The 16,738-nt window shown below is 57.5% G+C and overlaps 1 protein-coding gene across 3 annotated transcripts in view; it reads right to left on the bottom strand.

The window, feature by feature from the left end:
• Positions 1 to 288: 288 nt before the first annotated feature.
• The window catches only part of CLIP2 (CAP-Gly domain containing linker protein 2), a 75,890-nt gene continuing 59,440 nt past the window's right edge, over positions 289 to 16,738 (bottom strand). For 2 of the 3 annotated variants that reach the window (XM_045460123.1, XM_045460126.1), the window contains 9 exons: positions 15,724 to 15,828; positions 13,063 to 13,998; positions 11,064 to 11,121; positions 7,681 to 7,764; positions 6,545 to 6,701; positions 4,548 to 4,707; positions 2,710 to 2,892; positions 2,360 to 2,422; positions 289 to 1,519 (listed from right to left, as the gene is read on the bottom strand). In XM_045460123.1, the coding sequence (XP_045316079.1) occupies positions 1,508 to 1,519; positions 2,360 to 2,422; positions 2,710 to 2,892; positions 4,548 to 4,707; positions 6,545 to 6,701; positions 7,681 to 7,764; positions 11,064 to 11,121; positions 13,063 to 13,998; positions 15,724 to 15,828 (1,758 nt within the window). In that variant the 3' untranslated portion in view covers positions 289 to 1,507. The remainder of the gene's footprint in view (positions 1,520 to 2,359; positions 2,423 to 2,709; positions 2,893 to 4,547; positions 4,708 to 6,544; positions 6,702 to 7,680; positions 7,765 to 11,063; positions 11,122 to 13,062; positions 13,999 to 15,723; positions 15,829 to 16,738) is intronic. The other variant, XM_045460124.1, reaches the window with a different exon arrangement.

Genomic DNA, 16,738 nt, shown 5'->3' with positions numbered 1-16,738 from the left:
CCCATCCTGGTGCATTTCGGGAACACCACGATGGGCCATCAGGTTTCCCCTGCGAGCCTCTGGCAGGGGAGGGCCCCGAACGAAAACCCTCCCTGAGCTGCGGGAGGTGGAGGCAGGCCCAAAGCAGTACCCTGCGGGCCCTCCAGCACTAGAGGCTTTTCTGAACTGGCTTTTCCCGCTACACACAGGTCTGGAGTAACTCAGCTGGACTCGGGGGGCAGAGGAGAGAGGCGGCTAGATTTTTCTCGTCATCAACATCCCTTGGGCTCTTTCCTTGGCTATAGGAGACGGGCTTACAAAGCTCTGGACAGGTGCCTGGTAAGAAAGGGGGCTGTTGGTACGTGTGCATTCTGATGCACATGTGTGGCACACGCATCCCTGAACGCTCACCCACCTACGTATACCTGGGCGTGTGGGCACGCAGCCAGGTGGCAGCAACGTTTGCAATGTACATGGGCGCGGGCCTGCCAGACCTGGCGCTCGGTCCCAAGAGCGTGTGTCCTGTGCACCCCAGCGTGTGCGTCCTGAGCGCGGCTGACTGCAAATGCCCACCCCCCACGACTGCGTGTGCGCGCCTGCTCCCTCCGTGCGTGTGCCAAGGGTCAGGGGGTGCACGTGGCGCAGCCTGCGTGGGCGTGTCCGCAGGGCACAGGCCCAGATTTGGAGCGTCTGGTCAACCCAGGAGACACGTTCCAGACCAGTCCAAACGCCCTGCAGCCACCCTGCCCCCGCTCCAAGCCAGGTGCGTGGTGGGGGATGGGGAGAGGGGCTTCTGAACTTTCCTAATACTGTGGCTCCTGGCCCTGGTGGCTACCCTCTGGCCAGCAGCTTGGAGCTGTGTATGTGAGATGGTGTTGGGGGCTGGGGGGAGAAGGACCTTGCCCCCAACACCTTGAACCCGGGCCTCACTGGGCAGACAGGCCGACGGGTCTCGGACCACTGTTTGAAGAAGGCTCAGCCTGTGGGGGCAAGAAGCCTGGGGACTGCTTAGGCCCAGAAGTGGCTGCAGAAAAGGGGGTCCCCACCTGGCTCCTGAGGCCTGGCCTGCCTTCCTTGGTGCCTAGCTGGGCCCCCTCTGACCCTTTCCCAGGACGATGGCTCTCTGGGGTCTCAGGGGAACCCGGGAGAAGAAGGAGAAGAAAGGGAGGGCAGGCACACCTGGGGTGCCAAGATGGTCCTCAGGGCAGCTCGAGAGGGGCCTGGCCGGATCACCTCAGCCTCCCCAAACTCCAGAAACTGCCGGGGCATCCAGGGTGTCGAGGCTGAAGGTCCCGGGGTCCAGGCCAGGACCGTACCGCTCGCTGTGGAAGGTGGTGCTTGAGGGAGCCTCCCGGTCCGGCAGGGGGGTCGGGGTGGGGGATTGTCCGCGGCAGTGGGCACGTTATCATTACAAACACTGTTCTTGTCTCCAAAGTGACAGTCCTGGCCCCTGCCTGGAGGGGGCGCCGCCGGGGCAGGCCGGAGGGGCTCTGCTGTGGACTCGGCTGCTCCACGGTGTCCCTCAGGGTCAGTGCTTCTCCTGGGGGGAGCAAGGCCTTGATCAGCAAGCGTGTCTCAGATAGTGAAGGGAGTGGGGTGGGCTGTTTGAGAGCCCACTTGTGCCAGGTAGCGGGGACAGCACATGCAAAGGCCCCGGGGCAGGAAAAGCCACTCTGCGGTGTCTGGGGTGTAGTGAGACAGCAGGTAGGGTGGGAGCAGTTTAGGGGAAGGGGTGAGAGCAGGTGGGTCTCACAAAGAGCACTGAGTGCCCGTGTACACAAAAATGTGGCCAACGTGGCACAAAATAGACCGTGGAAAGGACACTTTTGAGAGCAGGAACAGGGTGGCAGAGGGCCATCTGTCAGACCTCAGCTGGGAATGTGCATGTCAGGTGACTCGAATTTTTCTCCCCTCTGCACGTGTCCGTGAATGACCACACAAGTGCCATGAGTATTGATTCTGGGGTCACAAATTTTATCGAGGAGGTAGGTTTGCAAGTAAGCAATCTGTGAATAATGAGGACCGACTGGGTATGCACACACACACACACACACACGCACACACACACAGCAAAGTTCAAGAAGGATATCATTTCAAAATGTCAACCTTGGTCACCTCTGGGCAGGAGGACTATCTTCTTTATCTATTTTGGGTCTTTCCCCCCACCAAACGTTTCCTAATAGACATGTTTTAACTTTTATTATGAAAGTCCTTAAAAAAAGAGACACGAGGTTAAAAGAGCAGATGACAGCCGAGCCAACTTTAACTGCACTGGCCCCAGGTCGTGAGCGACCCGACGGTGAAGCCTCTGGCGCAAATGCACCGTCGTGATTTTGGTGGCTTTTCGGGGTTTTTTTGTCCAGAGGAGTCGGCCCCTTACCTCTTGTTTGTGGGCCTTGTCTTGCTGGTGGATGCCGTTTGCAGATCCGGAATTGGGGACGGCCTGTTGAGGGAGAGTCATGCGCAGATGCTGAGAGGTTCACCAGGCAGCAGTTCCTGGTTTGGCCCCTAGGTGGCGAGGTCTTCCCCTTGGGGCCACCGGAGGCTCTTTAGAATGCGGGTCCCAGGACCCCGGGGGACCAAGGCTGCATCCCCAGCTTAGTCTGAGCTCCTCCTCAAGATCAAACCACGTACCCCTTGGGCTGGGACTCCCGGAGGACAGGGCCACGCTTCCCGAGGACGGTGCCCCGTGGCTGGCCGCCGGGTCAGCCGCCCTGGCCCACGGCTCACCTGGGACTTGTCGGGGCTCCTCATGGCCTCCACGAGCTTCTCCACCTGCTGAGCCTGGTCCAGCGCGTCCCGCAGCGCATCTTCTGTGCTCATCAGCTGGTGCTGCAGCCGCACGAGCTCAGGCGCCGAGGACGGGTCAATGAGCGAGTAGCGCCTCTGGTCCGACAGGGACTTCTCTTTGTCCTGGAAGCAGCAGGGAAGGGAGGGGGAGTACGCACACGATCGTGTGTGTGTGTGTGTGTGTGTGTGTGTGTGCGCGCGTGCATGTACCTGTGCACATGTGTGCTGGGCGGAGGGTGGTCTCTCCTCCAGGCAGGAAACTCTCCTGGCCCCCCCTGCTCTCTGGGCCACGCCTTCCTCCCCCTGCTCGAGGGTCCCCACTGAAGTATCCTCTTTGTACCCCGCCCTGAATTCCCAGGCTGTCAGATGCTTCAGATTCTCCAGGTCCTGAAATGCAGGACGCCCTCCCTTCTTTCCTTCTTGTGGCCCCCACTCCCCCCTTCCCCTTCCCCCACTGTCTTTATGTGGGTCCCTTCCCTTCACCCCTAGACCCACGGCTTCATCACCTCTTACCCTCCTCCCCTCCCCAACAGGACATTTGTGACGTTCAGCTCCCAAGTCTTCCACGACTGACCCCTGCCCACCAGGGTGCCTGGAGATACACCCACCAACCTCCCTGCTCCCACATAAACTGCCCCTGGGCCGCATGCTTCCAGATCCTTCCACCCCACTCTGATCGTCCACCTAAAACTCCCTCACTTTGGGGTTTTTCTAACCACCAAGCCCTTCCCCAGTTTTCCCGTGGCATGGGGTGGGGGGGGGGAAGAGACAGCTCAGAGAGACACAGGAGAGGCCACCCCCGGGTAAAGGGGAACTTCCCACATCCATGTAAACTTGACCAGCCGTTCCCCACGGAGAGGAGCCAGAATGCCACTGCCCCCACTCCATGAGGCTCAGGGCAAGTCTCAGAATCAAAACTCTGAAGTCTCCGCCAGCCCCAGGGCCTTGTCTTCTCCTGAGTTAGGTCCAGACTCACAGAGCCACAAGGACCGCAAGGGCCCTGGGATCCTGCCTGCTGGCTAGACCCTCCAGGATTGGAGGGGTGTGTGACACCCCTTAGCCCTTGACCCTACGGGCCCCCACAGCTGTGGGTGGGTCCTGTTCCTCCCCCCGGCCCTCAAAACCTCCCTTCTTCTGTCTCCTCCAATGGCCAAACCCCGGCGGCTGAGCGGGAGGGCAGGGAGGGGCTTTGGAGCAACTTCCTAGGACAGCAGCCTGTCTTCCCAGACAGGGTCCTGTCCTTCCCTTGCAACTGACTAGGCGCGGTAACTGGCCACAGGTTTGTCCTCAACGCACAGCCCGCTTACTCCTGCCCCCACCTCGGGAACTCAGCCCAGTCAGGCTCCTGCTCCTGATGGAGGGGTCTCAGCTCCCAGAACCCCAGGGTCAGAAGGTGCTTTGATATACCCATCTCCCTCCCTCGACTAATGCGTGAGTCCCCACTGCCAAACCCTGAGCAAGGAGTTGCTTTCTGGCTTGATTCCTCCCCTGCATGGGGCGCTCACCCTGAAGCAGTCCATCCTAGCTCTGGACAAGCTCAAGTTCTTCGGAAGTCTTCCTTTGCCCTGAATCCCCCAGACGACCACATGGCCGGCTACAACGTCTGCAAACGGGTCGCCCGTGGCCCCTCCACCGGCTACATCGCTGACCCGTGATTCTAGGGCCTTCTGAACCTTCCCTGTGACTTGGCTCTAGGAGGCTGCCAGTCGCCACGGCTGGGGCAGCCTCAGCCCACTCTGCCATCCCCCCATCCCCAGGCCACCCCCTGGCCCACATACCAGCCCAGTCAGCTTTTCTCGCAGGCCCCGGATGTCATCCTTGAGTTTCTGCTCCTTGATCCGCCACTCAGCCTTGTGCACCTCGCGGCTCAGGTCCCTCTCGGGCCCTGGCGAATGGCGATTGGCCTCCAGCAGCAACACTCGAAGTTCATTCAGGCTCCTGGCAGGGGCCAGTGAGGGGCACAGAAGAGCTAGTCAGCCCTGGCCCTCTGTTCCCACATTGTGGAGATTCGCCGGGTGCCTACAGACAGGCCACCCTGACAGGGACACAGCACCTGTGCCACGAGGGGCCGCTGTGGAAATATGAGGCATGAAACCAAGAGGGGCCAGATTTGGGGATGGGATGGTCAAGAGAACTGGGTCTCTTCCGGAATGTTTTTCAAGTTAAAAAAAAAAAAAGAGAACAGGGGCCCCTGGGGGGCTCAGTAGGTTAAGCATCTGACCCTCGATTTGGACTCAGGTCATGATCTCATGGTTTGTGGGATCGAGCCCCATGTCCAGCTCTGTGCTCTCCCTCTCTCTCTGCCCCTTTCCTGCTCACATGCACACGTGCACTCTCTCTCTCTCTGAAAATAGATATATAAGCTTAAGAAAAAAGATAAAGAGAGAACAGAAGGTTTAATTAAAAAATAAAACAAGGGGCACCTGGGTGGTTCAGTTGGTTAAGCGGCCGACATCAGCTCAGGTCATGATCTCACCGTCTGTGAGTTCGAGCCCCGCATCGGGCTCTGTGCTGACAGCTCGGAGCCTGGAGCCTGCTTCAGATTCCGTGTCTCCCTGCCTCTCTGCCCTTCCCCTGCTCATGCTGTGTCTCTCTCTCAGAAATAAATAAAACATTAAAAAAAAAATAAAACAAAACAAATAAAACATTCACCCAAGAGAGCTCATGTGATAAGACATTCTATTTTATTTTATTTTTTTTTTTTACTTTTTAAGATTTAAAAAAAAAATTATTAAAAAAAATTTTTTTTAATCTTTATTTTCGAGACAGAGAGAGAGAGAGAGACTAAGGTTGGGGGAGGGGCAAAGAGAGAGGGAGACATAGAAATCTTAGCGGGCTCCAGGCTCCAAGCTGTCAGCACAGAGCCCAACATGGGGCCTGAACTCACAAACTGTGAGATCATGACCTGAGCCGGTCTGCCGCTTAATCGAGTGAACCACCCAGGTTCCCCTGCTTGCTACAATTTTTTAACGTTTATTTATTTATTTATTTATTTATTTATTTATTTATTTTTTCAACGTTTATTTATTTTTGGGACAGAGAGAGACAGAGCATGAACGGGGGAGGGGCAGAGAGAGAGGGAGACACAGAATCGGAAACAGGCTCCAGGCTCTGAGCCATCAGCCCAGAGCCCGACGCGGGGCTCGAACTCACGGAACGCGAGATCGTGACCTGGCTGAAGTCGGACGTTTAACCGACTGCGCCACCCAGGCGCCCCATCGTTTATTTATTTTAAGAGAGACAGTGACAGCACACGCGGGGGAGGGACAGAGAGAGCGGGGGAGAGGGAGAATCCCAAGCAGGCTCTATGCTGCCAGCACAGAGCCCGATGCAGGGCTCGAACTCACAGACCGTGAGATCACGACCTGCGCCGAAACCAAGGGTCGGGCGCTTCATCTCCCCAGGCACCCCAGCTTGTTATGATTTTTAAATGGATTAAGAAATATTTTAAAATTTCTGCTTTAATTGATAACATGGCAGATACAGAAGCAATAAGCAAACGCTGTGGGGGAATCCTCATGACCTTGAAGTGCTGAAAGGGGTGCGGGGACCACGAAGTGTGGGAACCACTCATCTTGCCTACAAGCTCTGCCTGGAGATCCGTGTCGAGAAGGATTCCGAGGCTGCATCTGAGCTCAGCGGGGGACTACGGCGGGCGCTGGCCATTGCCAGCCACCTGTCCCTCCCGCCCCGCCCCTGCCCTGCCTCTCAGGCAGGTGGAGCGGCGCCAGGGTCGGGGCCCGACGGGACCGCAGCGCGCCCACGGCTAACTCACCGCTCCTTCCTGAGCAGCTCCTGGCTGATGAGGACCAGCTGGCCCGAGGCGTCGTGGGTCTTTTGGGACACGGCTTCCAGCTCAGCCTCCAGGCGCCGCTTCTCCTTCTGGAGGGTTTCTGCCTTCTTCTCTCCCGCCTTGCACTTCGCCTCCAGTGCTGAGGTCGGCCGGCAGGGAAAGCAGAGAGAGGGGCAGGATCGCCATGGGAATCTGTCCCACCCGGAGAGGGAGGGGGGGGGCGGCGAAGGCCCCGGGCAGGGAGCCGGGTTTCTCGGGGGGACCACACAACTCCACACGCTCCACTGAGCGGGTCTCTCTCGTCCTGCAGGGCCGGGCAGCAAGGGGCCGAGGGGGCAGCTGCACAAAGCAGGCCACGGCCCCAAGCACAGCAGCGCAGGCCCTTCGGGGCCGGGGAGCGGTCCGCCCTGCCCGAGACAGGACCCGGGCGCTTACAACCGTGTCCTGGACGAGGGAAAGCAAAATCTTCATCTTAGCCTTCCTTGGAGGGGTCTGAGGTCAGCTGACCTTGGCCGGGACCAATGAGGCCACGTGAACGTGGTGGGAACTGGACAGAAGTGGGGGTGGGAACCATTCCCCAGGAGGGGGGCCGTCTCGTGGACACCACCACTGGCGTTCTGGTGGGAGAAGCAGGGCCGGTTCACGAAGTCACCAATTCCAGACCCCTGCCTCTCCCCGGGCTCCCCCTCTGTCCTCGTGTCCTCTGTGTCTCGTCCCCTGCCGCGGCCGGCATCCTTCCCCCGGAATCTGAAATCCTGGTACTTCAGCTAGAAAGGCACCGGGGGCAGCAGCCACTCTACCTTTGTCACCCGTGAAATGGTCCTCAAGACCAGAGAGCAACCTGGTGGAGTTCACTGAGAGAACACGGAGAACTGGCTCCGGGGGAAGAGGCCGGCCGGGGTCCCTCAGTGTCTCATGGACACTGTGGGGGCCACACCGGCCCTCTCACACGGCTCAGGTGGAAACCCGGTGCGGGTGGACTGGCCCATGGTGCCCTCTCAGGGCAGAACGGGAGAGGGCACCCTGACCATGAGCCAACCCACTCCACGCCCGACCAGCTGAGGCCCCCTGTGAAAGCCCCCCCCACCCCGCCCCTGCCCTGCAGGAAGGAGACTTACCACTTACTTGGGCCCTGAGCATCTCGGTTTGGGACATCAAGGCTACCACCTCTTTGTCCCTTTTGTTCAGCTTGTCCTGCAGGCCTAGGGGAGGAGGGAGAGACAAGGGGTCTGTCTGCAGTGTTCCAGGTGCAGGGGCGGAGGGGGTGGCCTTCCCGCAAGAACCCTAAAACGAGGCCAGAGCTGGCCTCCAGGGTCCAAACGCTCCCCCACACCAGCCCTGTCTCCGGGTAACCCGCTCTGGGTAAGAGACCCCTACACTGTGTGCTCTCGGGCCACTTAACTCTCAGTTTCAGTTTCCTCGAGTGAAAAATTGGGGTCCTGGTACCCGTGTCACCCAGTCGTGTGGGTTCGAATACTGGATAGGCTCAGAGCAGTGCTAAAAAAGATAATCTATGGAAAGCGCAAGAAACGTTACATTTCTGTACGCTACTTTATAAATGCAATGCCAATATAAATACCAATACGATTTTAGTTCTTATGGAACTAAATCAGCTGATTCTATTTTTGTTTTTGTTTTTAAAATTTTTTTTTAACGTTTATTTATTTTTGAGACAGAGAGAGACAGAGCATGAACGGGGGAGGGGCAGAGAGAGAGGGAGACACAGAATCGGAAGCAGGCTCCAGGCTCTGAGCCATCAGCCCAGAGCCCGACGCGGGGCTCGAACTCATGGACCACGAGATCGTGACCTGAGCTGAAGTCGGACGCCCAACCAACTGAGCCACTCAGGCGCCCCTCTATTTTTGTTTTAAAGCTTATTTATTTATTTTGAGAGAGAGTGAGAGAGAGAGAGGGCACGGGCACTCACACGCACGAGTGGGGGGGGGGGGGGGCAGAGAGAGAGAGGGAGACAGAGAATCCCAAGCAGGCTCCGGGCTGTCAGCACAGAGCCTGACATGGGGCTTTATGTCACGAACCGTGAGATCATGACCTGAGCTGAAATCGAGTGGGATGTCTGACTGAGCCACCCCAGGGGCCCCCAGATTAGCTGATTCTAAAGTCACCTGGACAATAAGCAAGACTAGCCAAGAGAGTCTGGCAAACACTTCTTCAAGGAGTTAAACACAGAGATGCCATATGACCTAGCAACTTGAAGGTGCACACCCCCCCAAAGAACTGGAAACAGGCGCTTGCAAAGCACCTGCACATGTGTGCTTACAGCAACGCGACTCACAATAGCCAAAGGGTGGAAGCAGACCAAACATCCACCAACAGGCGGATGGATAAAAAGTGGAGCGTATGACGGCCTATTATTCAGCCGTAAGCAGGAATGAACCTGGAATACAGTATGCTAAGTCAAAGTAGCCAGACATAAAAAGCCACACATTGTAGGATGCCTTCTAAATTTTTTTTTAATGTTTACTTATTACTTTGAGAGAGAGACAGAACATGAGCAGGGGAGAAGCAGAAAGAGAGGGAGACACAGAATCCGAAGCAGGCTCCGGGCTCTGAGCTGTCAGCACAGAGCCCGACGCGGGGCTCGAACTCACGGACTGTGAGATCGTGACCTGAGCTGAAGTTGGATGCTTAACTGACAGAGCCACCCGGGTGTCTCGGGATGCCATTTATGTCGATATCCAGAATGAGCAAATCCAGACAAAAAGCAGACTAGTGGTGGTCCGAGGCTAGGGAGTGACTGATAATGGGTATGGGATTTCGTTCTGCAGAGATGAGAATGATTTGGAACTAGACACAGGTAGTGGTCGCACAAGACCATGAATGTAGCGAATGCCCACTGAATTGCTCACTTTAAAACAGTTAATTCTATGCTAATGTTGCATCAGCTTAAAAAAAAAAAAAAAAAAAAGAACAGGCAAAAAAGTTTGAAAAAGCACAGCGGGAAAGGCTAGGCTTGCAGTCATGATGATATAAATAAAGCTTCGATAATTAAAACCTTCTAGAACTGGCCCACGGACAGACAGGTGACTAATGGAATAGAAGGTCCAGAAATAAAGTCAGTTATATAAAGGAATTGGAAGGTGGTAAGATTAGTAATTCGAATCAGTGGAGAGCTTGAAATGAGTTTTTCAAAACTGGTAATAGGACAAATAGGTACCCTTTTGGGAGGGAAAAATGGTTCCTCCTTCGCACCTTAGAGAAGGATGAATTCTAGGTGGACCAGACATTTGAGCAGAGAAAATAAAACTAAAGAAGTACTAGAAAAAAACCATGGGATACATTTTAAAAATAAGAAGCCCAGAAGCCAAAAAAGCAAAGACTGACTTTTAAATGATTTATTTATTAAAAAAATTTTTAACGTTTATGTATTTTTGAGAGAGAGAGTGAGTGCGAGCGGGGGGGAGGGGCACAGAGAGAGAGAGAGACAAAGATTTTGAAGCAGGCTTCAGGCTCTGAGCTGTCAGCACAGAGCCCAAAGCGGGGCATGAACTCACGAACCACAAGAGCATGACCTGAGCCAAAGTCAGACGCTTAACCGGCTGAGCCACCCATGTGCCCCTATTTATTTTTATTTTATTTTTTGAGAGACAGAGAGAGAGAGAGAGAGAGAGAGAGAAAGAGAGAGAGAGAGCCCATGTGCACACGTGAGCAGGGGAGAGGCAGAGGGAAAGGGAGAGAATCTTAAGCAGGCTGCACACCCAGCACAGAGCCTGATGTAGGGCTCAGTCTCACGACCCTGGGATCGTGACCTGGACCGAAATCAAGAGTCAGCAGCTTAACTGATTGAGCCACCCAGGTGCCCCAGAAAAGACTGATTTGAAACAAATCCGCACGGCACATACGACCCTGAGAAAAGCCCAAAGACAAACCACAAATGGGGAACGAATGTTTGCAATGTCGTACATAGTTTGTAAAAAATCAACAGAAAGATGAACAACCCGCGAGGAACAACACGGGCAAAAGACGCCAAGTGGAACTGGAAAGGAAGCTTCGCTCACAGTAAGAGAGAGGCAAGGTGACGTTGTCTCACGGGAGAACCACTCGGACTGGCAAAGGTCACAAAGTCTGATGCAGTGTGTTGGCGGTGAGGCTCGTGGGGAAAACACACTTTGAACCACAGCATTCGGGAGTTAAAACCGTTGGAGACCCAAAGAGGGGAAGGTAATTCACTGAAGCGGTGTTGACAATAGACAAAGACTGGAAACCGTGGATAAGAACGGCCTCCAAGATGCGGCATCATTAAATGGAAAGGAGAAAGGGGGGCTGGACAGCAGGGAGGCGTGGTACCATCCGGCACTTACAGGTTTGGATGTGCATAAACGTGTCTGGAAAGTAAACTGAGGTTGGCCAACGCGGTGCCTTTAGGGAGGGAACTCCGGCAATGCGGAGGGGGGACAGGGGTGGGGGGAGGCGGTGAGCAGAGGGTGGGCAGATGATGTAAAACAAAAAGCCCAGGGTCCCACCCAGCCCAGCAGCCACTCACCCTCCACAGTCTCCTTCATCCTGACCTTCTCCCCTGAAATGTCGTTGGACTCGATCATCTGAAAGAAGGCTCTGGTAAGAGGGATGCTTGGCCCCTGCCCCTGCCCCTGCCCCAGCCGGCCCACCTCACCCCTACACAGGGTGGCTCTCAGGGACTTGGTACGGTGGCAAAGAGCAGAGATGTTCTCGGTCCTGCCTCCCTGACAAGAGAGGACCCCCGCCTGCCCCCAGCGCCCCCGAAGGCTGTTTGTGCAGCTTCCGTGCGAACACCTCCCACTCCTTCCTTTGTTGAAAACGTCTATTATATTAAACACATGTCTCCTTCCCTGGGACGCCCACAGAGATTAGTCCTGGAAGTCTGTTTCCATCATCTTCCAGAGGCAAAATCCCAGCCTTGGTTTCCACCCGTAAAAGAACGAACGCAGAGCACGCCCCGGGGCCAGCTCCCGAGGAACTTTAATAAATGCTACTACTTTTTAATAATAAACCCAGAAACCAAAGAAGAAAAGATCAATTAAGAAAAAAAAAATCCGAATGGCAAACATTCACAGGCTCCCCACAGCTTCTTGGAAAAAAGTTTTCAGCCTCCTGCCCAAGCAGGTTCTCCTCTCAGCATGCTGTTTGCCAGTCTAACACTGCAGATCAGACCGGCCCAGAGCTGAGCAGGCAGTCACCTCCATCAACCTGCCGCTCATACTTCTGCTCATACATCCCAAGCCCCTTTTTAAGTCTCAGCCCATTGTCTCTGCACTGAAACCTCTGCATCTGGGAGTCATGTGGGTCCCGGCCAAGGCCCCAGGTGTGTGGAAATGAAGAGAAGGGCCTTGCTGAGATCACCGTCCACTCCTCGGCCTAAGGTCTGTGGCCGAGGGGAAGGGGGCTGTCCTCTGGAACCACAGCAGTCTGAAACCTCCTATGCTACAGGAGTCCAGTTGCTGGGGTCCCAGGCCTGACTACCCCTGCTCTGAGAAGGCAGTGAGGCCATTTGCACACAAGCTGCTCAGAGACTGTTCCTTTTCTCTCTGCCCAGGATCCTGGCACAGCACTTGCTAAAACAGTCCCTCCCTGGGAGAAAGGGGGCAGAAAGGCTGCCACCCTGGGAGGACAAGGCATCATGCAGGCAGGGCTCCTTTTACGAAAGAGGTATCCTGTTCCTTGAAACTCCCAAACACTTCCTTATTGCTGGAACGCTAACTTCTAGTTCAAAGGCACAAGGGGAATCAGAAGCTCGCGAAGCCCCAGGGCCCGTATGAAGGCAATGACCATGCTGCCAGCTGTCCTTCGGGTAGGATTTGACTTTTGTCATCCTGGGCACCCTTTGTTGGCCTCCAGCTGTGGGGCTGGACTTGACCTCTGCCTCTGGTGGGCGGGAAACCCTGGGAAAGTTTCTCCGTCTCAGCCTTGGTTTGCTCATCTGTGAAACAGAGCGAACGCTGACCTAGCAAGAGTTAAGGTGAGAAAAGGCAACGTCGGTCCTGACCCCCCTCCACCTCCCAGCGTCCACTCTGGAGGCCCCCACACTGTGGCCGCTGGACGGCTGCTCGGGCTCATTAGGACTGGCGAGAGGGAGCCACCCGCAGCTCAGGTCACCTGGGTCGGCATTAGGGTGGGAGACGGGACACCCCCCCCTGGGGACAGGCAGAGCTCGAGCCCCACGGAGCTCCCGGCTGCTGGCTCCTGGGGGAGGGCCGAGAGCCTGCGCAGTAGGACACGTGTGGGAGACGCAGAGACCCGGGGATCGGGAGGAAGCCTGTGCTCTGTGCTGGGGTACGCATCTCTGCAGGCCTGGGCTGCGGGGACCCAGCCAGGTCAGCTCAGACCACCTCGGGTCCCCACGGTCACCCTGCACTACTGATGGAGGCACGAGAGGTGCCCTCCGTTCTCGCCCGGACCTGGCTGGGAAGAGGGGGCCGGCCGACACCGGGGCCCCCGTGACTGTGGGGGCTCCCCCCGCCCCCCCCCCCGCCCCCTCCCGCCCGGCAGGAGAGGCGGCCGCCTACGTTGCCGTGCTGGGATGAGCGCAAGGACTCCACGGCCTGCAGTCTGTTCTCGGCAACCAGAAGCCTCTCCCGCAGCCTCTCGGCCTCCTGCTTGCTCTGGGCTTCCGACCGCTGGAGCAGCTCGTGGTCCAGCATCTTCTTCTCGGCCAGGGAGATCTGCTCCTTGAGGAACTCGATGGCCTGCGCCTGGCCCCGGTACTCCGCGTCCAGCTTCTCCAGCTCGTGCACCCGCAGCTCGGCGTCGCGGCGCTGGTCCTGGGCCTCCTGAAGCTCCAGCCGGTGCTGGCTGGCCTGCACCTCCAGCTGGGCCTGCCAGTGCTGCCGCAGCCCCGCCAGCTCCTCCTGGGCCTCCTGCAGCTTCTGCCGCAGCCCCTCCTTCTCCTTGACGTGCACGGCGGTCTCGATGTCGTGCTTGGCTCGCAGGTTGCCCAGCTCCAGCTGGTGCTCCATTTTGATGCCCTCCATCACGGCCTTCAGCTCCCCAATCTCCTTCTGCTGGGCCCCCGGGCCCGAGTTCAGGGTGGCCTTGAGGTCCTCCAGGGACTTCTGGTGGTCCGAGGCCAGCGAGTCCAGCTTGGACTTCCAGTTGTCCATGAGCCCCATGTTCTCGCTGGTGGCCTGCTGCACCTTGGCCTTGAGGTCCACCACCTCCTGCGCGTACCTCTCGTTGGCCGCCCGCAGCTTCTCCACCTCCGCCTGGTAGGCCCGCAGGGCCTTCTCGTATTTGTCCCGCAGCACGCCGCTCTCCCTCTGGTGCTCCTTGCTGGCCGACAGCAGCCGCTCGCGCAGCCGCAGGGTCTCGGCGGCCTCGGGGTGGTCGGCGGGTGGCGGGCCCGAGTGCAGCAGACATTGCTGGAGCTCCTTGATCTCGCCGCGCCGAAGGCTCAGCTCCTCTTCCAGCTGCAGCACGCGCGACTTCTCGGCCACCGTGGTCAGCTACCGGGGAGAGAGGGAGACCGAGGTCAGCGGGCCGGCGGGAGGGCAAGGGACCCCGGCCCCGCGGGGGAGGTTCGTGGAGGGGAAGGGCGCCCACCCCGCCTGGGCGTCCCAGCCTCCGGAAGGACTCCCTGGGCTTGCGGCCCTGTGATTCCGGGACGGGACGGTCCCCGCTGCCCTTGGTGGCTTGGGACACATCAGTGGTTAAAAGAAACCACTTGTTGGAGGTTCTGGCTTTCTTTAGGAGGGAATTTTGCATTATCTGGCAGCCGGATGGGTCGATTCGCGGAGGGGCTGGCCAGAGAAGGGTCTGGTTTAATTGAGGCGGTACAAAGTTAATGCTCCCAGACCCACCTCCTGATGGAAAACTGAGATCAGAGGCTCCGTCTTCCAAGAACCCATTTGGATCACGACAGTGGTCATGGATTTGGAAACAGTACATTCATCGACACGTTTTAAGTCTTTCGCTAACTTAAAACTGTTTCTGAAGGTGACCTGTAGTTCAATAAATCTGCTTTTGTTTTTATAATCAGGCTGAACCCTAGATCAAGGCGCCTCAGTGTGGGGGGCTCCAGACTGTCAACCGTGACTGGGTCGGTTTCTGCAGGCAGAGCCTCCATGCACATATGTGTGTGTACCACACGAGCACGTACGGTCACCCAGCAACGGCCAGGGTGTGCAAAGGGATCTGTGTGTGTCTCCAGACTCCCCCCGACACATGCACACACTCGCGTGCCGAGGTGGGCCTGCAGAAACCGACCGTGGCTCGCCCCACAGCCCTCCCTGCTCAGATGGTTTGAACTAATCACTGCTGGCTGGCTGTTTAGCTCCACTGCCAGAACCGCAGCTGGCCTGGGCTGGCCAGCTGTTTGGACGTGGGTACCTGCACAGGGGGCCTGGCCCCGGGAAAGGTATGGTGGGCACCGAGGGGCCAGCTGGGCCCAGAACCCGGACCTGGGCCTTGGCAGGACCTCCCCCTTGCTCCAGCAGAGATTTCCCTAGTCTGCTGTATCTCACCAGCCCCACCCTGGGTCTGACACAGAACCTCACGCCCTATGGACATCCCCACTCCCCAAAAGCCTCAGGTCCTTCTGGCTGGCCCCTCCTGCAACCATAGTTAAGATCCCCTAGGGGGCGCCCGGGTGGCTCAGTCGATTAAGCGGTTAAGCTTCAGCTCAGGCCATGATCTCAAGGTTCGTGAGTTCGAGCCCTGCAACAGGCTCGCTGCTGTCAGTGAAGAGACTGCTTTGGATCCTCTCTCGCTCAAAAATAAATAAACATTAAAAAAAAAAAAAAAAAAAAAACCCTAGGCTAGAGAAATTTCGGTCTGCAGCTCCCTGACCACCCGCTTTCCTCAGCCTCCTCAGCCCAGGGAGACGGGAGGTGACCCATATAAGGGGCAGGACGTTCCCGAGAGGCACCCCATTTCTGAACATGACAAAGCCTTGCTGTGGCAGTGCATGGGGCGGGTGGGGGGGGGGCGGGGTCTCACAGGGCATTCCCAGCCAGTGGGACCCTGAGCCGGGGCCCGAAGTCCCGGACAATCAAGACCCCCTGCTCCCCAACGGGCGTCACGTGGCAATGGGGTGGAAGGGTTCCCAAGCCTCGACTTCCCTCCTAGAAGGGGCTCAGAAGGCAAAACAATGAGGAAAGCAGCCAAAGACAGAGAAAATAATAAAACAGAGAAGCCGAAGGAGGCGTGATGGGGCCGGAGGGCGGCGTTACCCTGTTGTCGGCTAGTTCCCGGAGCAGACGCTCGGCCTGCGCCTTCTCCAGTAGCAGCCTCTGTTCCAGCTCCCCAATGCGCGCGTGCTCCAGCTGCGTCTGGGTCTGGTCCACCCGGGGCGGGTGGGAAGGCGGGCCAGGGGAGAGGAGTACAGGGCAGAGGAAGCCAGAGGAAGAGAGAGAAAAAGAGAGAGAGAGAGAGAGAGAGAGAGAGAGAGAGGCGGCGTCATCTTCCGTGAACAAGACAGGAGAGTGGGTCAAGGAGAGAGGGTGGCTCCGGGACAGAGGAGGTCTGGGGCGGGGACCGGGCTGGGTGGGTTTAATGGCAGAGGAGGGGCTGCCGCAACCCCGCCCCAGCCACCCCGCCCCTGGAGAGGATGGCAAGAGGGCCCCGCGGTTCCTGCCATGCTCCCCAGGTGGTCAGTCCTTCCCCTGGTGGCCTGGGGAGGGGCCCCAGCCTCCTCGCGCTCCCCATCGGGCTACTGCTCATTTTAGGCACAGGATCCTGCACACAGGAGGCCCTCAGGATGGATGTGTCAGCAAATGAACCCAGGACTCCTGGCCCCGGGGGCCTGAGTTGAAAGTATAAGAACCAATCCAATGGGAAGGTTTTAAAGAAGTCTCTTTACCCGCCTTGCAAGGCCCTGCTTCCTGCTGCCCTGCCCAGAGCCCGGAGGGTCAGTGCCCACCCCCGGGGGCCCCGCGGAGGAGGCCCGGTCTCCCAAAAGCACCAGAATGCTTTTGTCCTAGCTTCACAGGCCAACAAAGCCCGACGTTCTCAGGGCATCCAGCCTGGCATTTGGGTTTCCTCTAACAGATCTGCGAGGGTGGCAGGGGCCAAGGGTGCCGGCTCCAGGGCCCCCGGGGCAATCTGGAGACCCAAGTTCATCGTGGGGAGAAGCCAGAGAGTCCTCCTCAGCCTCCCCCATCCAGGAGAAGCAGTTTAAGGCCAATCTGTGTGGCCATTCCGACGAGGCGGGACTTAGCCACACACATGCCCGTCTCTGGCAAGGGT

Source organism: Leopardus geoffroyi, chromosome E3 (genome assembly GCF_018350155.1).
Source record: "Leopardus geoffroyi isolate Oge1 chromosome E3, O.geoffroyi_Oge1_pat1.0, whole genome shotgun sequence".
Taxonomy (NCBI): Eukaryota; Metazoa; Chordata; class Mammalia; order Carnivora; family Felidae; genus Leopardus; species Leopardus geoffroyi.
Note: the sequence above shows the minus strand (reverse complement) of the source record. Positions and strands in the feature narration are given on the sequence as shown.